Source organism: Schistocerca serialis, chromosome 5, assembly GCF_023864345.2.
Source record: "Schistocerca serialis cubense isolate TAMUIC-IGC-003099 chromosome 5, iqSchSeri2.2, whole genome shotgun sequence".
Taxonomy (NCBI): domain Eukaryota; kingdom Metazoa; phylum Arthropoda; class Insecta; order Orthoptera; family Acrididae; genus Schistocerca; species Schistocerca serialis.
Genome location: NC_064642.1, coordinates 574,590,253 through 574,612,638, shown reverse-complemented (window position 1 = coordinate 574,612,638; position 22,386 = coordinate 574,590,253). Strand labels below are relative to the sequence as shown.

General features: G+C 42.8%; 1 protein-coding gene across 1 annotated transcript in view; it reads right to left on the bottom strand.

Moving 5' to 3' along the window:
* LOC126482099 (uncharacterized) overlaps positions 1-22,386 on the bottom strand; it is a 122,344-nt gene that overhangs the window by 40,525 nt on the left and 59,433 nt on the right. Inside the window, exon 4 of the mRNA XM_050106075.1 lies at positions 21,782-21,886. Coding sequence (XP_049962032.1) covers positions 21,782-21,886 — 105 coding nt within the window. The remainder of the gene's footprint in view (positions 1-21,781; positions 21,887-22,386) is intronic.

The following is a 22,386-nucleotide window of genomic DNA, read 5'->3' as shown; positions in this document are numbered from 1 at the left end:
ACGTGCTCCATTGAGCATAGGTGGACGAAACTAAAATGAGCTCTAACATGGAAATTAAGCGTTTCCGGACACATGTCCACATAACATCTTTTCTTTATTTGTGTATGAGTCATGTTTCCTAAAAATTTGGCCGTACCTTTTTGTAACGCCCTGTATAGTACATTAATAAAATTAAAGTTTGTACTGACTGGAAAAGATGCAGTACTTACAAGGGTTGCACAACTGTTCATGACGTCACCTTTCCGGCTCAGATCTTTTTTAATATGTGACTTGTAAGTACTGCATCTTTTCCAGCCAGTACAAACTTTAATTTTATTAATGTACTATATACCTAATATGTTTTAGAACAGCTAGTATAATTCTGAAGACGACGCTCATAGTAGCGTCGGAACCAGGTCAATTTTGACTTAATATTTGTGACCGAGAGCTTATTTGTTCCAATATAATTCTGACACGGTCACTGAACCTTAGCAGTTATGTTCAAAGTAATACGGGGGTCGTTTGTGCGCCGGCTCACGGCGGTAGATGCGCTGAAACCTTTTACGCATGCGCGAAGCGAGGTTTGTCGACCAATCACAGCATTCGCTGGCACGCATGCATGCGGCCCCAGGCATCATTAAATGTTAAACTTGCTTTGTCAGTGCACTACCTATTTCATATGTCGATTACTTCGCGAGCGGGGGGGGGGGGGGGGTGAGGAGCGGGGAGGGGAGGGGGGGGGGTTCATTAGGAACATGGAAATTGCATCAAGAAGCTTTCAGTTCCCAAGGGTTTCGCTCTGAAATTTAAAGTCTTGGGGTCCGCCATGTATTTTCGACTGAAGAAGGGGTCCACCGGCTGATAAGGTTGCGAAGCCCTGCTGTACTGAATTATTCCAACCACAGTATCAAAGAGTGCACTTAGAAATTGGAGTCAGCTACTAAAGTAGATCGAACAAATTACTAATTTCTGGGAATCATTAGACGAAGCATTCCAGACGTTCGGTTTCTACAAAAACTGGATAAAGTGAAGCTATTAAGTCTTTCGATTGGTACGTACAGATAGAACTGCCCGGACCTCGGTTTTCAGAAATCGTTTCATACAAATACTACACAAATACATCACGGGCACAGTCGATGCCATATTCATAATTTGAAAGATTACAGGGTTAGGAGACAAAAGTGTGGCGGATTCTCCATTTCTGCCGGAGCTGATTAACTGCGTGGGTTGCAGAGTGAACTCACTACTAAGAACTGTCGAATTCCATTGGTCAGGTTTCTGGAAATAATCTGTAGACAGACAAAGAGGACTGTGTGCCTGGAAGGATTATGGTGAATGTCAGAACTATATGAGGATCAGGGCCGACGTTTATTATTCTGTCGTATTCTTTCTTCCAGACGGGAGAATAAGACGGACCGAAAAAGGTAATACACGCACGTCTACTTTCAATTTGCCCAGTTATGGAACAGCTGGATCAGTTCTTCTGGGCCACAATATGGTACAGTTACGTACACATTTCGGTTGCATAGGCTGTACTGATAAGGCGTTCGCTGTCTGTGCTGCGTTTATAAGCGTCTCGTGTACGAACTAGTAGTTTGCGACAGCATAAACAAATCAGTGTGCCTGTAAATGTATAAACCTGCTTCAGTATGGCATCAACGGAGCCCATACCCGGGGGCAAAGAAGGCCCACAGTCCTCTGCGCCCCCCTCCCCCGCACGCTCTCAGAGAAAGGAAAAAAATATATTGTGGTCAGGCATTTCTCTTTCAAGAAAATAATTTACAAGTCGGTATTACGCAGGTTTTTAACAAAGTCAGAACTGGAAATTTTTTGCGGCTACTTACAAGTCGCCATTCGTCTTCCAAAATATTAAAAATATTTTATACTCCTGGTTTGCCGCCGCCCCCCTCTCCTTAGAAACCAGTGAATAGGTGCCCTTGCACGGTATAGATAGGGCATGGATAGTAAAAAGAGCAACAGAGAATAATTTGGGAAAAAATTAAGTTCAAACCATTAGGATAATACCTAAAAGCTATTACTCATTCGCGAAGACGAATTTTCCTAGAAAGAAAAATTTAGTTTGAATACAATGAGTTATTCAAAGCCTAATGGATACTGTAGGACATACCGCAACCACACCCTACTAACCATGACCAATATATTTCTTCGTTCTTCCAGCTTATAAGGAAAGTGTCTTTGCCTTTGTCTCAAGATTTTTGTTCGCATTTCATTAGACAATCGAAACAGACAAACATTCTCTCTCATTCTTGACTACGCAGCGAATCTGAAAAAATGGTTAAAATGGCTCTGAGCACTATGGGACTTAACTTGTGAGGCCATCAGTCCCCTAGAACTTAGAACTACTTAAACCTAACTAACCTAAGGACACCATACACATCCATGACCGAGGCAGGATTCGAACCTGCGACCGTAGCAGCAGCGCGGTTCCAGACTGCAGCCCCTAGAACCGATCGGCCACCCCGGCCGGCAGCGAATCTGAACACCTCGACAAAATTTAGTAAGTTGTTGAGGGACATTTTCCGTGTATTTTGGCGTAAGGGACCCGTGGTCTCCGATGGCTCGTGACAGAGTTATTGCACCTCGTTTAACTTCTTGCCCTCATTTTACCCTGCGTTGATATTGGGCTAAAAATGTTATTTGCGTGACATTATAAATGTTTACGGTGTAGGCTACGTTTTCTTGTTTGGAAACAACCTTGCTCCATTCAGTCCCAGTACTTGATACTGACAACAGCACGCCCATTTTATTCTTCGCCCTTAACCTTGCATTCAGTGTTACTAGCTTCTGTATCGGATCTATTTCTTCCGGAAATGTTAGTTAGATGTTTACAATGACACACAGTGGTACGGATAGTGTTATAATAATGATTTAACCGACATGCGACTCGCGCAGGGGTATTCGTGGCAGAACGGGATACTGGTGTACAATGACATTGCACTGTTTTCTAGACTGGAGAGTGCTGCAACTTACTGCAGTGACACGTACATGGTGATAATTATTGACCGACATGAAATAAAATCGTCATAACTTCTGAACGGTTTGCGTTAGGACGTTCAAACTGCACAGTTGGCCGCGGGGTATGATGGAAATTAGTGTGGTATGTACAGTTTGGTTTAGCGACGAACCCCCCTTTAATTTAGGTGGGTTCGTCAATAAGCAAAATTGCCACATTTGGGAGACTGAGAATGCGCATTTCGCGATCGAGAAGTCTCTTCACCCTCAATGGTGACTGTCTGATGTGCAGTCACGGAATAGTCGGTGTGATATTCCTTGATGGCACAGTGACTACCGAACGGTACGTGAAGGTTTTGGAAGATGCTTTCAACCCCATTATCCGCAGTGACTCCTTTTTGTGGGAGTATATTAAAGACAAGGTGTACAACAATAACACCAAAACCATTGCGGAGCTGTAAACTGCCATTCAGTAGGTCATCGACAGCATCGATGTTCCGACACTTTAGCGAGTCCTGCAGAATTTCACTATTCGTCTGCGCCACATCATCGCCAATGATGGCTTGCATATCGAACACGTCGTAAAATAAATCCGATTATCTTTAGTGACATTTAGGTGCTGAATGTCTGCACGCTGTAGTTGAGCACTAAATTATGTTTTGCCGGCCGCGGTGGTCTAGCGGTTCTAGGCGCCCAGTCTGCAACCGCGCGACTGCTACGGTCGCAGGTTCGAATCCTGCCTCGGGCATGGATGTGTGTGATGTCCTTAGGTTAGTTAGGTTTAAGTAGTTCTAAGTTCTAGGGGACTGATGACCACAGATGTTAAGTCCCATAGTGCTCAGAGCCATTTGAACCATTTAAATTATGTTTTCTTTTCATATAGTTCAATAATTGTCATCCTGTAACTACGTCTCTGATTGCAAGGGAGGGTGTGGCAGCTATTTCGACTTAGTTTGTACAGCGACTTGTTGTTGAATTGTTGTTCTTTCTGTTTCCAATTGTGTCTTTATAATTTTTGTTGAATTTAAACGCAAGATAAGCCTTTAATTGTTAGTTGTACGCCCTCAAATGACATGTAATCTTAAAGTGCATATCACATTAGTTTCATAATACGTTTAAATCCGTCAGTTATTATGCTCCACAAAAGTTGTTAACATGAAATGTGGTCTTGGAGTGGTACAGAATGTGACAAAATTGGATAGAATCCTGACGTACCCTCATCATTTTTTGAGTGAAGTAAATTTCAAACCATATACTGTGCTTAATTTTTCCCCCCTTGTTTTTTCAGATGGTGTGAACTTACATTAGAAAGACTGATAGAAAGCAATTGGACGTTAAATCAATGGAAATGGCTGTTTGCGCCGTTTCGTCTTGTAAAAGCACCTGAGGAGTTTAACGTACCCAGATCAACTTTGGAAAGATGGGTTGGTTAAACAGACAGTAGTTCCAAGTACAGAGTTGACAAATCAGATGGGAAACTTAAAAATTTGTTCACTGTAGAACATGAGCGTCAATGGAGAGCAGACTTTTTAGCCCAAAGATGAAACATCTCGTTGTCAGATGATTCTCCTATCAACTAGCAGAAAGAAATGGTTTAGCTCATAGATTTGATAAAAAGACTTGTCTTGCTGGGCAAGACAGGGTTGTGGGATTTATTACTAGGCATCCTACGTTGTCTACTCGTAAGCCAGAAAATAACACGATCTGTGGGATTCAATAAAGAAACAGTTAACTTCCAATTAAGCATTAAAAATGATTGTACATTTTTCAGGATCTCGCTCGAGTTCTAGAAACGGGGCGTCGACGTCCGGATACCGTCAATCGTACGTAGCCACCAGCAAGGTTGAACCACCTGAAGAGCCGGACAGTTGCTCCGAGAAAATATTGCGGAATTTGCATAACGTGATCCGGCGGCAAACCCGTGAAGATTATTTAGAACTTCATGTCTCACTTTTAAGATGATATTCCTAACAACTGCAATAATTTCACAAAAAATTGCCTTCTCCCAGTATGCCACGTGGGTGAGGCAGAATGGGAAACATGTGAGCATTCCTTTGAAAAAATGTAAAAATTACATAATATATAGTTTTAAGTGATTTTCAAGTAAAATACGTTAAGTTAGGGTAATTTTTTTATATCTTTAAGAAATGTTTTCTTATGCTCCATTATTTTGCAAAAATTGTTAAATATTACGCATCTGAAAAGACTGAAATAATGGTAACGGATCCACTTGTAATAGATCACATCACAGTGAACAATAGGGAAATTAAAATAGTGAAACAATTTAAATACCTGGGTGAAATTATAACACATAAATTGGACGAGAAACCTGCATGGCGAGCAAGAACTAATAAAATGATAAAAGCTCAAAAACTAACATGGTCTACGTACAATAAAAAATGTCTATCAATTAAAACAAAATTAAAACATTACAAGACGGTGGTTCAACCAGAGGTTACATACGGAAGTGAAACTCTTTTTAAAGTCACCCAGAAAAACAGAATTGACAAAATTTTAAAAGTAGAGAGAAGAATTGCTAGAACATGCATAAATAAGAAATATCAAAAAGCTGGGCAATGGCGGATAGTTCCAAATGAAGTGGTATACAGAGAACTGGAGCCCATCACTGATACTATACGAAAGAAAAGGATCTCTTTTTGTGGTCACATTCTGAGGACAGCAGAAACCGGATTATCAAGGAAAATTATTGAGAAACTCTGGAATTTGAAACAACAAGGAGGATGGCTTAAGGAAATAAGAGAGGATATGGAAGAACTGGAAATAGCTCTGGATGATTTGCAGAACAAAACGCCAAATTTAAAGAAGTTGAGGGACACAGAAATAAGATTTAAACCAAAAATTGACAAACGACATACAATGAAAAGGGTATTTACAGATAAGGAACGACGAAAAGCATCGGAACGAATGAAGAGATACTGGGCCACTCGGAAGGGGAAAATACCAAAGAAGAGGACCAGAAATGATTGACTGAAGTGGTCCAATGAGGCCGTAAAAGCAGAAGAAGAAGAAGAAGAATTACGCATCCAGTTCCACACCGAGTTGCCTTGTAGAGTGCTAAGTGAAGAACGGCAGAGCCTTAGGGAGGTGATCTTACGCCCCTGGCAGACCTGCCAACACTAGATGTCCCTCCCACCGCCACCCCCTCCCCACTCACCCTCCGTAAAAAAACCCTTCTTTTAATTTCTTGTACGCAAATTTAGCTAATTTCATAATTTTGTAGATTTAAAAAAAATGGAGCATTATTGCAAAATATTTCTTACATGAAATACATTGATAAAAATACTGCATACAACAAATTAAGTGTATCACTGTAGTAAGTGAACTGCAAATTATATCGACTTTCTAAGAGAACTATTGTTTATGGCAGCTACTGTACATTGAACTTTCGACTCTTTAGTGCGAGTCAGTTACATTTCGAGTAGAATAACAACAAAATACTTAAGCTTCAAAGACATAAAGGACATTTTAACAAAGATCGCCAACATATTCTATTTCTGTTTACCAATATAATGAAATAACTTCAGCAGCCGATGCTTTCCATTCCCCTACAAAAACAATAGCCGGAGCAGAACAGTCAGAAAAAGCTTGCATTGCTGATAATCCTCCGAGGCACTTCGAGATTTATACTGACGGCTCCAAAACAAGAGACTACGGCAGACTGGGTTGTGCATTCCTGCGTCCAAAGCAACTGATTTCGCTTTCCGACGGAACTTCTCGTTTTTCTGCAGAAACTACAGCTATACTTGCAGCTTTAAATTATTTGCGGAACCACACAGTGAGAAACATCTTGACTTAACGGATTGCAGAAGCTTAGTCCAAGATATGCACACACCAGACTTTCTTAAGAAGACTAATTCACTGATAATGAACATCATAAAACCTACAAAACAAAACGAAAATCTCAGCAAAAGATAAAGTTTATGTGGATCCTAGAACGTAGTACAATAAATATAAGGAAATGGACGATGTCTTAGCGAAAACCACCGCTCAAAATAGCAGTCTTAAAAACATCGTATTACCGCCGTCAGACCTGAAGAACTCATTATAAAGAATAATAAGGCGCCAACAGCAAGACGAGTATCAATCATCGATATCCATTAAAGGAAAATATTATGGGCAAACACAGCCAAGCCGACCGGAGTGGCCGTGCGGTTCCAGGCGCTACAGTGTGGAACCAAGTGACCGCTACGGTCGCAGGTTCGAATCCTGCCTCGGGCATGGATGTGTGTGATGTCCTTAGGTTAGTTAGGTTTAATTAGTTCTAAGTTCTAGGCGACTGATGACCTCTGAAGTTAAGTCGCATAGTGCTCAGAGGCATTTGAACTTTGAAATACAGCCAAACATTCCCTCGAAGCCCTGCTTGTACACAATTAAGCTGAATAAAAAGTCATTAAGTTCCATAATTCGCACGAGATTTAATCGTGGTTCATTCCCTAGCCATCTCCACTCAATACATGTTCGAGGTAACGCCTTACTATGAATGTGATGCGTTAGCAGAAGGAGACAACAAAAAAATGGCTCTGAGCACTATGGGACTTAACATCTATGGTCATCAGTCCCCTAGAACTTAGAACTACTTAAACCTAACTAACCTAAGGACAGCACACAACACCCAGCCATCACGAGGCAGAGAAAATCCCTGGCCCCGCCGGGAATCGAACCCGGGAACCCGGGCGTGGGAAGCGAGAACGCTACCGCACGACCACGAGATGGGGGCAAGGAGACATCAATCAAATTTTTTTTTCCCAACGTAAACTGTGTGCAAACCAGCAAACTGATTTCATCCAACAGCTAATCACATCTCATTAGCCCTTACAACTGATATAGCAACGCTCCCACATCAAAATAATATACTGATTTCAAAACTAATTGTGTAATTTTTAGATAAATGTAACCTTACTCTTTAAAATTCTAAAACACTCAAAGATGACGGTATGACTTCAAGCCAAAAGTCACAAATTTTAAAAAGACTATTACAAAAACTTAGATGAACAGAATACAGTTATCTATAGGTACAACGACTAACAGCTCCTGTAATATTATTAACCAATAAATCCCCGATTCTTTAAGGAATCGAATTCCCACGTATAAAAACGCTTCAGACCACCGATTACTTTGCAAATGAGTTAATTTTTTAAATATTTTATATTAAGCTTGTTAGCGAAAAAAAGTTTAGATCAGGTTTGAAATTATGTTTAAAGTTTGTTGGAAGTCGCGAAGTTCTCACATTATCAAATACTGGATGGGTCTAGTCCGTGTAATTTGCTCGCCGTTTCATGCAAAAGCTCAATGTTTATAACGTCACATCCCCTGAACCAAATGTGGCAGAGTGATATACACTTGCAAGTTTATTCATAGCAATATGTGGACACTGTGCAAAAGTACTGCGAATACAGTTAGTAGTAAATAAGCAATACTTTAAAACGTTATGCCTAATGCGGCAGTTTTAATGCATGAAGCACGAAACTGTAGTAAGCGATAATCTCTTTTCCTTTCATTATTTTTGGGTGGAGGGGGGAAAGGGGCCAGCGAAAAAAATGTTGGGCATTTACTGTATTTGTAAAGTTTGTTAAAAGGCATTAAGTGCTCTCATTCTCACTTCCTTGATAACATAGTCAGTATATTTGCGCACAGAGAGTTATGCTCCCTCAGGACATATACACAGTTTATATGTGTAATACTTGTCTCACTGTTTTGAACGTTTCACATAATATTATACCTCTCAATGAGCAGATTTTAAATTTTTAAATTCAGTCACTACTTACATGAAAAGTTGAAAATCAAATTTTTGTTTCCCCTGGAAGTTATTAGATAGGTGACCTGCAACTGGGATCGGATCTCAGGATAGTCGCTTAGTAATACAAATCAGCGACAGGTTGGCCTATTCTTGAATTCCTTATTATTTACACAGCAGCATTTTTTTGCTTGCTTTCTGCACTATTGCGTCTATCTCCAGTTTTCAGTCATCCAAAATCAGCAAAATTTGGACGCCTTCGATCAAATAGCATATTTTATTCAGTCCCCGCTCGGCTATATTTGAGATCCTACAATACCTTAGAGAAGTAGCAGCAATGTTTGACATGAGCGAACTGTGTAGGCGGCAGCTGTGTGAACCAAGCGCTGTGTCCCCACACTAACCATGTCAGCGACAGGCACCTATTCCGTTGTAGTAGTTTCCATGACGCTACTAGGACGAAATGAAACTACAGAAATGACGCTGTCAAAAGAGCGTACCTTTACAACCGCAGGCCGAGGAAAAAGCTTCCTCTCGTATGCAGAAGATAGGAATACGAGGAGTAGATCTCACTTACCTCTCCCAGCTAAATAATTAAACTTTTTTTCGATTTAAATGCGTTGTAAGTATATTGCTTTTATTTTATTTTATTTTTGTTTGCATTCGTTTTCCGCACTTTCTCGTGTTTAATGGAGAACCCCATGGTAGCAGGTTTTGACAGTATTAGTATTCAACTTCATTACATATTGTCACGCAATGCGTATGTAATTCTGCTTTAAATAGTGCACTGAACAGTGCACTTCACAGAGGCTTGCGTAGTGTGGATGTAAATGTAGAAGTAGATTAGTATGCTTTATACTCTTCGAGCCTAGACCATTCTTCCTTGCAAATGCTGAAAGTACGAGAGTATTGATGCAAATGTTTTCACATGATATTAACAGATAGTAAAAACAGCAGATTTTATCAGAAGTCAAAGACCACTTCGGTGGCCTCCATAAAATGCGAGAGTACGAAAAACGGATCTACATTTACATTTACATGGATACTCTGCAAATCACATTTAATTGCCTGGCAGAGGATTCATCGAACCACCTTCACAATTCTCTACTATTCCAATCTCGTATAGCGCGCGGAAAGAATGAACACCTATATCATTCCCTACGAGCTCTGATTTCCCTTATTTTATCGTGGTGATCGTTCCGCCCTATGTATGTCGGTGTCAACAAAATATTTTCGCATTCAGAGGAGAAAGTTGGTGATTGAAATTTCGTGAGAAGATTCCGTCGCAACGAAAAACGCCTTCCTTTTAATGATTTCCAGCCCAAATCTTGTATCATTTCTGTGATACTCTCTCCCATATTTCGCGATAATACAAAACGTGCTGCCTTTCTTTGAACTTTTGCAATGTACTCCGTCAGTCCTACCTGGTAAGGATCCCGCGCAGCAGTATTCTAAAAGAGGACGGACAAGCGTAGTGTAGCAGTCTCCTTAGTAGGTCTCTTACATTATCTAAGTGTCCTGTCAATAAAACGCAGCCTTTGGTTAGCCTTCCCCACAACATTTTCTATGTGTTCTTTCCAATTTTAGTTGTTCGTAATTGTAATACCTAGGTATGCCACTTCTCGCACCATTCAAATATTTTTTCTAAATCGTTTTGCAGTTTGTTTTGATCTTCTGATGACTTTATTAGTCGATAAACGACAGCATCATCTGCAAACAACCGGAAGACGGCTGATCAGATTGTCTCCCAAATCGTTTATATAGATAAGGAACAGTAAAGGGCCTATAACACTACCTTGGAGAACGCCTGAAATCACTTCTGTTTTACTCGATGACTTTTCGTCAATTACTACGAACTGTGACCTCCCTGACAGGAAATCGCAAATCCAGTCACATAACTGAGACGATATTCCATAAGCACGCAATTTTACTACGGGCCGCTTGTGTAATACAGTGTCAAAAGCCTTCCGGAAATCCAATAATACGGAATCGATCTGATATCCCTTGTCAATAGCACTCAGCACTTCATGTGAATAAAGAGCTAGTTGTGTTTCACAGGAACGATGTTTTCTAAACCCATGTTGACTGTGTGTCAATAGACCGTTTCGTTCGAGGTAATTCATAATGTTCTAACACAATATATGTTCTAAAATCCTGCTGCATATCGACGTTAACGATATGGGCCTGTAATTTAGTGGGTTACTCCTACTACCTTTCTTGAATATTGGTGTGACCTGTGCAACTTTTCAGTCTTTGGGTACGGATCTTTCGTCGAGCGAACGGTTATATATGATTGTTAAGTATGGAGTAATGCATCAGCATACTCTGAAAGGAACCTAATTGGTATACAGTCTGGACCAGAAGACTCGCTTTTATTAAATGATTTGAGTTGCTTAACTACTCCGAGGGTATTTACTTCTACGTTACTCATTTTGGCAGCTGGTCCCGATTCGAATTCTGGAATATTTACTTCGTCTTCTTTCGTGAAGGCATTTGTGATGGGAATAAGAATAACGTGCAATACGAGCAATATACTTATAATGCATTTAAATCGAACTGTTCACCCAGGGATCCGTTAGCAGTAACAAACAGACATGAGACCACAGAATAGTATGCGAGGAATCCAGCTTATGTTTCATGAAATCAAAACAACCATGGAATCATTTAACCCACCCACTATTACGATAAGAGTAAAGATCACGCACAGCAGAAACAATATATTTACTACGCAATTCTACGAGTGCAATACATTCAAGAAGGTTGTAACCAGGAACGTAATCAGCTCGTTTACATGGGCTACTAAAACCGGTTCTGGAAATCCTCTTCTAGTTGCCGTAATTGAATTTCACTCCCATGTAAACGCAGCCGGTTTTGAAACGTGCTTGGGCTGTCAGGTTACGTCTTGTTTTTAAAAAATTTTGGTTAATATGGACGAAGTGGTTTTTTGATAAGTGAAGGATAAGTAGAAATGTGAGACTGAAGCTGTTTACACCTCATTTCATTGGAGAGAAATAGCGATTGTGCTGACTAAACCAGAAACTGTAACAGCTGTTTTCCAGGCGCCATATTTAACTGGGCTAGCAAATCCGCTTCAGACCTTAACAAGTAAACAAGACAGCGCAAAATTGTTTCCGAAGTTCGGTTTTCATCTTTCGGAAGATGTGCCGCATGAAAACATAGTGAATTTCCTCTTGATAGCAGTCACATAATCGAAACTGCAATATTGACTTTTACAAATACACACACAAAAAAGTTTTGCATCACCCTGGTTCCCAGAACTCTTGAAGATAGACGTTGACTGTGAATATTGTATCACTGACGCAGTCCCTTTCACTGTTCAGAGATGTCACTAAACCCGCCCAAAGATGTAAACAAACGTGCATGAGCAGCGCCTATTAGACGGAGGGGGTCCGACAGCCGATCAGTTCCTGTCATTCCACAAGGAAGGAGGTACACGGCTCGTGTTGTCTGTAGTCCAACCATGCCTAGACGGTCAATAGCGCGGTTCGATCGCGAGGAAGGGCTCTCAACAAGGGTAGTGTTCAGGGGTCTTGGAGTGAACCAAAGCGATGTTGTTCGGACATGGAGGAGAGACAGAAAGACAGGAACTGTCGATGACATGCCTCGCTCAGGCCACCCAAGTGCTCCTACTGCAGTGGATGACCACTACCTACGGATTATGGCTCGGAGGAACCCTGACAGTAACGCCACCATGTTGAATAATGCTTTTCGTGCAGCCACAGGACGTCGTGTTATGACTCAAACTGTGCGCAACAGGCTACAGATGCGCAACTTCACTCCCGACGTCCTTGGAGAGGTCCATCTTTGCAACCACGACACCATGAAGTGCGGTACAGATGGGACTAACAACATGTCGAAGGACTACTCAGGATTGGCATCACGTTCTCTTCACCGATGAGTGTCGCATAAGCCTTCAACCAGACAACCGTCGGAGACGTGTCTGGAGGCAACCCGATCAGGCTGGACGCGTTAGACACTGTCCAGCGAGTGCAGCAAGGTGGAGCTTCCCTGTTGTTTTGGGGTGGCATTATGTGGGGCCGACGTACGCCGCTGGTGGTCATGGAAGACGCCGTAACGGCTGTACAATACGTGAATGTCATTCAGCGACCGATAGTGCCAGGCATTCGTCTTCATGGACGACAATTCGCACCCCCATCGTGCATATCTTGTGAATGACTTCGTTCAGGATAACGTCATCGCACGACTAGAGCGGCCAGCATGTTCTCCTCGCATGAACCCCATCGAACATGCCTGGGATAGATTGAAAAGGGCTGTTTATGGACGACGTGACCCACTAACCACTCTGAGAGATCTACGACGAATCGTCGTTGAGCAGTCGAGATGTCAGGCATCTTATCCGCATGACTGTAACGCATCGTGCAGCCACGTCTCGATCCCTGACTCAGCAGATGGGGACGTTTGCGAGACAACAACCATCTGGACGAACAGTTCGACGACGATTGCAGCAGTATGGAGTATCAGCTCGGAGACCATGGCTGTGGTTACCCTAGACGCTGCATCACAGACAGGAGCACCTGCGATGGTGTACTCAACGACGAACCTGGGTGCACGAATGGCAAAACGTCATTTTTTCGGATGAATCGAGGTTCTGTTTACAGCATCCTGATGGTCGCATCCCTTCATCTAGTCAAGTTGTGCCACATAGTCCTCTTCTCCCCAATTCTATTCAATACCTCCTCATTAGTTATGTGATCTACCCATCTAATCTTCAGCATTCTTCTGTAGCACCACATTTCGAAAGTTTCTATTCTCTTCTTGTCTAAACAATTTATCGTCCACGTTTCACTTCCATACATGGCTATACTTCATACAAATACTTTCAGAAACGACTTCCTGACATGTAAATCTATACTCGATGTTAACAAATTTTTCTTCTTCAGAAACACTTTCCTTGCCATTGCCAGTCTACATTTTATATCCTCTCTACTTCGACCATCATCAGTTATTTTGCTTCCCAAATAGCAAAACTCCTTTACTACTTTAAGTGTCTCATTTCCCTCAGCATCACCCGACTTAATTCGACTACATTTCATTATCCTCGATTTGCTTTTGTTGATGTTCATCTTATATCCTCCTTTCAAGACACTGTCCATTCCGTTCAACTGCTCTTCCAAGTCCTTTGCTGTCTCTGACAGAATTACTATGTCATCAGCGAACCTCAAAGTTTTTATTTCTTCTCCATGGCTTTTAGTACCTACTCCGAACTTTTCTTTTGTTTCCTTTATTGCTTGCTCAATATACAGATTGAATAACATCGGGGATAGGCTACAACCCTGTCTCACTACCTTCCCAACCACTGCTTCCCTTTCATGCCCCTCGACTCTTATAACTGCCATCTGCTTTCTGTACAAATTGTAAATAGCCTTTCGCTCCCTGTATTTTACCCCTGCCACCTTCAGAATTTGGAAGTGAGTATTCCAGTCAACATTGTCAAAAGCTTTCTCTAAGTCTGCAAATGACAGAAACGTAGGTTTGACTTTCCTTAATCTTTCTTCTAAGATAAGTCGTAGGGTCAGTATTGCCTCACGTGTTCCAAATTTCTACGGAATCCAAACTGATCTTCCCCGAGGTCGGCTTCTACAGTTTTTCCATTCGTCTGTAAAGAAATCGCGTTAGTATTTTGCAGCTGTGACTTATTAAACTGATAGTTCACTAATTTTCACATCTGTCAACACCTGCTTTCTTTGGAATTGGAATTATTATATTCTTCTTGAAGTCTGAGGGCATTTCGCCTGTCTCATACATCTTGCTCACCAGACGGTAGAGTTTTGTCAGGACTGGTTCTCCCAAGGCTGTCAGTAGTTCTAATGGAACGTTGTCTACTCCGGGGCCTTGTTTCGACTCAGTGCTCTGTCAAACTCTTCACGCAGTATCATATCTCCCATTTCATCTTCATCCACATTTTGCACTTCCTGTCGATATCATTTTTGAGTCGTTTGTATTCCTTTTTACCTGCTTCATTTACTGCATTTTTATATTTTCTCCTTTCATCAATTAAATTCAATATCTCTTGTGTTATCAAAGGATTTCTACTAGCCTTCGTCTTTTTACCTATTTGATCCTCTGCTGCCTTCACTATTTCTTCCCTCAAAGCTACCAATTCTTCTTCTACTGTATTTCTTTCCCCCATTCCTGTGACTTGTTCCCTTACGGTCTCCCTGAAACTCTGTACAACCTCTGGTTCTTTCAGTTTATCCAGGTCCCATCTCCTTAAATTCCCACCTTTTTGCAGTTTCTTCAGTTTTAATCTACAGTTCATAACCAATAGATTGTGGTCAGAGTCCACATCTGCCCCTGGAAATATCTTACAATTTAAAACCTGGTTCCTAAATCTCTGTCTTACCATTATATAATCTATCTGATACCTTTTAGTATCTCCAGGGTTCTTCCATGTATACAAACTTCTTTCATGATTCTTGAACCAAGTGTTAGCTATGATTAAGTTATGCTCTGCACAAAATTCTACCAGGCGGCTTCCTCTTTCATTTCTTAGCCCCAATTGATATTCACCTACTATGTTTCCTTCTCTCCCCTTTCCTACTCTCGAATTCCAGTCACCCATGACTATTAAATTTTCGTCCCCCTTCACTACCTGTATAATTTCTTTTATCTTATCATACATTTCATCAATTTCTTCATCATCTGCAGAGCTAGTTGGCATACAAACTCGCACTACTATATTAGGCGTGGTCTTCGTGTCTATCTTGGCCACAATAATGCGTTCAGTATGCTGTCTGTAGTAGCTTACCCGCACTCCTGTTTTCCTATTCATATAATAATAAAGCTACTCCTGCATTACCCCTATTTGATTTTGTATTTATAATCCTGTATTCACCTGACCAAAAGTCTTGTACCCTACTGCCACTGAACTTCACTAATTCCCACTATATCTAACTTTAACCTATCAATTTCCCTTTTTAAATTTTCTAACCTACCTGCCCGATTAAGGGATCTGACATTCCACACTCAGATCTGCAGAATGGCAGTTTTCTTTATTCTGATAACGATATCCTCCTGAGTAGTCCCCGCCTGTAGATCCGAATAGGGGACTACTTTACTTCAAAGAATATTTTACCCAAGAGGATGTCATCATCATTTAACCATACAGTAAAACTGCATGCCTTCGGTAAAAATTACGACTGTAGTTTCCCCTTGCTTTCAGTCGTTTGCAGTACCAGTACAGCAAGGCCATTTTGGTTAGCGTTACAAGGCCAGATCAGTCAATCATCCAGAATGTTGCCCCTGCAACTACTGAAAAGGCTGCTGCCCGTCTTCAGGAACCACACGTTTGTCTGGCCTCTCAACAGATACCCCTCCGTTGTGGTTGCACCTAGGTACGGCTATTTTTATCGCTGATGTACACAACTCTCCCCACCAACGGCAAGGTCCATGGTTCATTGGGGGGGGGGGGGGGGGGGGGGCACTACTGAGTCGAAACGGTAACAAAAACGACCTTGATTAATCTCTGTCGAGAGTTGGAATGGTGGTGCGAGTGCACTGGCTTGTGTTCATGTTGCGACTTGATACCATATCTCCCTCAGTTGAGTTCTAGTTTAAAATGTCCAGCACACTCTTCCTATTTCAATCATTTTGGAAAATGTCAAACATTGAGGACAAAGGTAAGAATTTGAAGATATTTGTTGTCCTCGATCAGTTTTAAGAGAATTAAGCACAAAAAATGACAATTGAGGACTGTTCCCAGAAAATGAGGACATCTGGTCATCCCCAGGAAATGAGGACATATGGCTACCTTAGATTAAAGATTAATAGCACATATAATAAGAGACTTGCATGGTTGTGCCGCTGGATGTTGATGGCGGTGGTGGAAGGGGGGATATCGGAGAGGTCAATGGTAGTAAAAAAGAGGAAGCGTCATTTTTCAGTTCTCGCCTAGGGCGGCAAAACACCTAGCAACTGCCCTGCACATTATAGCACAGCGTAGCACCGCAAGGAGCGCTAAAGAACGTGCCACAGCTTCCCTATGTATAATCTCTCTCTCATTGGGTAGAACGCAAAGAGCTAATAGCAGAAGGATTTCTCGCCACATCCTGCACGTTTCTGTCTGTGTGGCTCTCAACAGCAGAGCGCAAGGTCATCGTCATTAACAAGCCTGTGGAGACAACCAACAAATACAAAGCAAAAAAAAAAAAAAACAATAAATATCTCTCTCTCATATTTACATTCATTCTTTCTTCTCATAAAAGCTTTTCTGTTGTATCCCCATTAACAAATCCATGCTCTCTACCTTCCTTTCTGTATCTGTCTCCCATCCCCCATTAGGATCCTCTATGACCTTATCCCCTTTCCACATCTCCTCCATTTCGTTGAACACATCCATATTGTCTACACCAACCATCGCCTGATCCCCCTCACCTGCTGGTGTCTCCATTCCTCTCCACTCCCCACCTGCTGCCGCACCTTTACCGATGTGTGCCCCCCCCCCCCCCCTCTCCATCTCCACACCCACCACCTCCTCTTCGAAAGGAACTTCCAACATCTCCCTGTCCCAGATGATGTGCTTTGCCCCAATATTTATCCTTTCTTCCAACTCTGACCCTCCTCTTCCCTTCTTCTCTTATGCTCACTCTCCTTCTCCTCGCCCTTCTGCTGTTTCCTCCCTTCTGACCCCTGACCTTCTCACTTCTCCTTTCCCACTCCTTGCACTCTCTCTTCATCCCCTCCTCCCTTGTGTGCTACCGGCTCCACCCATTCCTGCCCCCCTCCTCCATCTACCTCCCTCTCTCTTTCCTCTCTCCCCCCTCTCCGATCTCCCCTCCCTTGGCAGGTCCTTCGAATTTTGATGCAGTTACTTCTTCGTGTTTTGGTGCTCGCTGTGTATGTACATAAGTGCAGTGTGTGTTCAGTGCCATCGTCCCATACTGTGAACGCCATTTTTAATTGTGCTATTCGTTCCACCAGTGTTTAAGTACTACACCTTCATCGAGTGCCATTTTAACTGTATGAGGATTTTATGCAAATGTGCCTTGTCAAACTACCCCTTTTTTGTTTATTTTAACTTCAATTGTTTCCCCTTTCTCATGAGTACATTTCATCTTTTATCCCTGTACTTTATATATGTACTGTTCTGCTGCAGTATTTTACGTAATCTCTGTGCTGAAGACAGACGAACTTTGCACTGCCAGCTCACAGCATCCCTTAGCTCTGAGTAAATGAAGTGCTAAAATTGCTCTTATAGTTCTGGAAACTGTTAATTAAAACCTCTCCACAATTGCGTCGTTCTGTCGCTGCCGCCAACACATTCATCGCTGCCATCTTCACCACACTGTCGCTGAGAGATCACCTTCTCCTGCCATGGACGAAATAAACGCTGCCTCCATCGACGGACCACTGTACGACAAGTACAGAATGATGACATGGCCTGGAATCGCTGCCACAGTGACAACAACCACAATTTACACGACACTAACTGCTACTTGGACAAGAACGTGGGCAACGACTATCTGTCAGACATTCGCCAGACCTTTTTGCAACTCTCCTACACCACCAATGGCGCCGCCTGCTGCCCAGACATCAGGAGCATCACTGCCAGGAATCGCATTGCCAACCTCATAACCGACAGCAGCATCAGCCGCTGCAGCTTCGCCAGCAGTCACACCAACACCAGAACCAACCAAAATGGCACTAGCAACATAAACAACTATTAGTCGCCACAATATTATTGCACCTGGTAGTGAGAGCCCTTCGGTCACCTTATCGTGCTTTTGTATCGTAATATTTGATGAGGATATGCTGAACCACTTGATAGTATATGCACAACTGCCTTAAAATCATTCACAGTGCGATGGGCTTTTCTTAGCCACCAATGTACTTGTTTCCGATAACGGCCACGGGAGACCACGTGCAATAATATCGTGGCCAGGCTGTACGATGCTCACAAAAGTACCTGCAGGTAAACAATTTCTACCTGCAGTCATCCCACTACCTCCCTTCCACACCCAACATAAACCCATCACAACAACTAACACAAGCCGCAATACAAGTGATTTTTACTTATTTAATCGTATGACTAGGGGCCCCCGTCGGGCAGACCGTTCGCCGGGTGCCAGTCTGTCAATTTGACGTCACTTCGGCTACCTGCAGTAGATGAGGATGAAAGGATGATGATGAGGACAGCACAACACCCAGTCCCTAGCGGAGAAAATCCCCGACCCAGCGGGGAATCGAACCCGGGCCCAGAGGATTGACAAGCCGTCACGCTGACCATTCAGCTACCGGGGGCGTACAATACAAGTGATTGTAAGACTGAAACTAAAAGGACTCAAGTAACTCTTTCAGACACTGACGACACACATCGAAATCACTGCAAAACCACAAAACCCAGTACATTCCTTTTCCTTTTTGTTAATCAGATGTGACCCCAAATTTTCTAACCATAACACACACCTAATCCACACTCAGCGGTACACACCAGCAGCAATGCAAATCCAGCAACTTGTCCGCAAGGGAGACTTCATCATCAGAAGACCCATGATCCACATTCCCATTCATCTCACAACGAATTATCCTCTCTTCTGGAGGAAATGCAACTATAACACTCTCACAAACAGTCCACCAAAATAACCACAGCTTCCATGTAGTACATGAACATAGAAATTGAAAGTGAACTGTACTCGCAACAAGAAATCAATGTTTGCAAAGCACTACATAATCAGAGTGATAACGGACCTCACATCTTAGTAATAGTATTCCCAGAATCACCCGACACCCCAGACAAACTCATAAAATATGGGGTCTTCATTTACTGCAGGAAGCATCCTGTCGAAGTGTCCAGCACAACCACACAAGCATACCGACTTCAGTGGTGTCTTCCATACAACGGCCACCAGACCGAAAATTGAAAGAACACTCCAGCTCGTCAACGCTGGCAGCAACATCCGAATTTCATCTACATCACTGGCAATAAAAATTGCTACACCAAGAAGAAATGCAGACGGTAAACGCGTATTCATTGGACAAATATATTATACTAGAAATCACATGTGATTACATTTTCACGCAATTTGGGTACATAGATCCTGAGAAATCAGCACCCAGAAAAACCACCTCTGAGTGTAAAAAAATGGTTCAAATGGCTCTGAGCACTATGGGACTCAACTGCTGAGGTCATTAGTCCCCTAGAACTTAGAACTAATTAAACCTAACTAACCTAAGGACATCACAAACATCCATGCCCGAGGCAGGATTCGAACCTGCGACCGTAGCGGTCTTGCGGTTCCAGACTGCAGCGCCTTTAACCGCACGGCCACTTCGGCCGGCCCTCTGACTGTAATAACGGCCTTGATACGCCTGGGCATTGCGTCAAACAGAGCTTGGATGGCGTGTACAGGTACACACAGGTACAGCTTCAACACGATACCACAGTTCATCAAGAGCCAGTTGCTCGTCCACCATTCACCAGACGATTTCAATTGGTGAGAGATCTGGAGAATGTGGTGGCCAGGGCAGCAGTCGAACATTTTCTGTATCTATAAAGGTCCGTACAGGACCTGCAACATGCGGTCGTGCATTATCCTGCTGAAATGTATGGTTTCGCAGGGATCGAATGAAGGGTAGAGCCACGGGTCGTAACACATCTGAAATGTAACGTCCAATGTTCAAAGTGCCGTCAATGCGAACAAGAGGTGACCGAGACGCGTAACCAATGGCACCCCATACCATCACGCCAGGTGATACGCCAGTATGGCGGTGACGAATAGACGCTTCCAATGTGCGTTCACCGCGATGTCGCCAAACACGGATGCGACCATCATGATGCTGTAAACATAACCTGGATTCATCCGAAAAGATGACGTTTTGCCATTCGTGCACGCAGGTTCGTCGTTGAGTACACCATCGCAGGCGCTCCTGTCTGTGATGCAGCTTCTAGGGTAACCGCAGCCATGGTCTCCGAGCTGATAGTCCATGCTGCTGCAAACGTCGTCGAACTGTTCGTGCAGATGGTTGTTGTCTTGCAAACGTCCCCATCTGTTGACTCAGGGATCGAGACGTGGCTGCACGATCAGTTACAGCCATGCGGATAAGATGCCTGTCATCTCGACTGCTATTGATACGAGGCCGTTGGGATCCAGCACGGCGTTCCGTATTACCCTCCTGAACCCACCGATTCCATATTCTGCTAACAGTCATTGGATCTCGACCAACGCGAGCGGCAATGTCGCGATACAATAAACCGCAATCGCGTTAGGTTACAATCCGACCTTTATCAAAGTTGGAAACGTGATGGTACGCAGTCTCCTCCTTACACGAGGCATCACAACAACGTTCCACCAGGCAACGCCGGTCAACTGCTGTTTGTGTATGAGAAATCGGTTGGAAACTTTCCTCATGTCAGCACGTTGTAGGTGTCGCCACCGGCGCCAACCTTTTGTGAATGCTCTGAAAAGTTAATCATTTGCATATCACAGCATCTTCTTCCTGTCGGTTAAATTTCACGTCTGTAGCACGTCATCTTCGTGGTGTGGCAATGTCAATGGCCAGTAGTGTATTTTCAAAATTTAAAGAACACCTTCGAGGACTTCACTTTGATAGTGATCAACGGTGGAAGCAGAGGAGAGGCTATGGCTCCATTAACAACTTCAAGCATTCTACAGTGGCAGTATCAACAAACTGGGACTCGCTGGGAGAAATGTGTTGTTTATCACCAACGTGACTGTGTTGAGAAATAAATATGTAGATATAAAGAATAAATATGTAAAATGTTAATAACGTTTGATTTATCTAAAAAGCCTTAAGAAATTTCAGATAAAAAATTCGGAGGCATTACTTTTCAGCACACCCTCGTATTTTCCTTATCGCGTTGGTGCCCAAAACTCTGCCAGGTGACATTTAGTCTCACGTTGATTCCTCAGTGTAGATTGTCCTCTTTGCGCAATCTGCGTATAGGGGGAGGGAGGGGGGAGGAAATATCATCCTCATTAAATACCCGACAAATGTTACTGGATACACTTAGATTAAAAAACCAATGAAGTCAAGTTCATAGTCTTTTGTAATATCAGCAGTGTCACAGTTCACCTTTGGAATATCAGCTGGTTCTCGACTCGCCCAGGAAGATACGAAGCGCTCCAATTCCATCTTCAGTTTCCATAGCTTTTGCTCGTGTCTGCTCAGTTCTATTTCCTGAAAAGAAGAACACATTATTAACGTCCTAGAAATGTGAGGAACAATTACAGTAGATTCCCCACCAACTGCCGGATTCTATCTCTTTCTGTATGTTCCCTTTGGCAGGTGTTCACCGAACCCGTCACGGTTCCGCTGAACTGTAACGCATGATGTTTAGTTCTGGAAAAACCTAAGGAAGGCAGGAAGATTTGGGATTAACGCGTCGTTGAGGAGAGTTTATATGGAACAGAGCACAATCTCGGATTGGGGGAGGATAGGGAGGGGAAATGGCAGCGTCCTTTTCAAGGGAACCATCTCAGACTTAGCCTCAAGCGATTTAGGGAAATCTCGGAAAACGTACATATGGTTGGCAGGGCGGATAAGAGTACAGTGTGCTAGCCTCCGCGCCACGTCACTCGGTTTACGTACGGCACACTATTTTCCTAAGCAGTCGAATTCTCGCACATTAAAAGTCTCGCTGCCTCGGCGAAAAAATGTTAGCACTGATTAAAAACTGT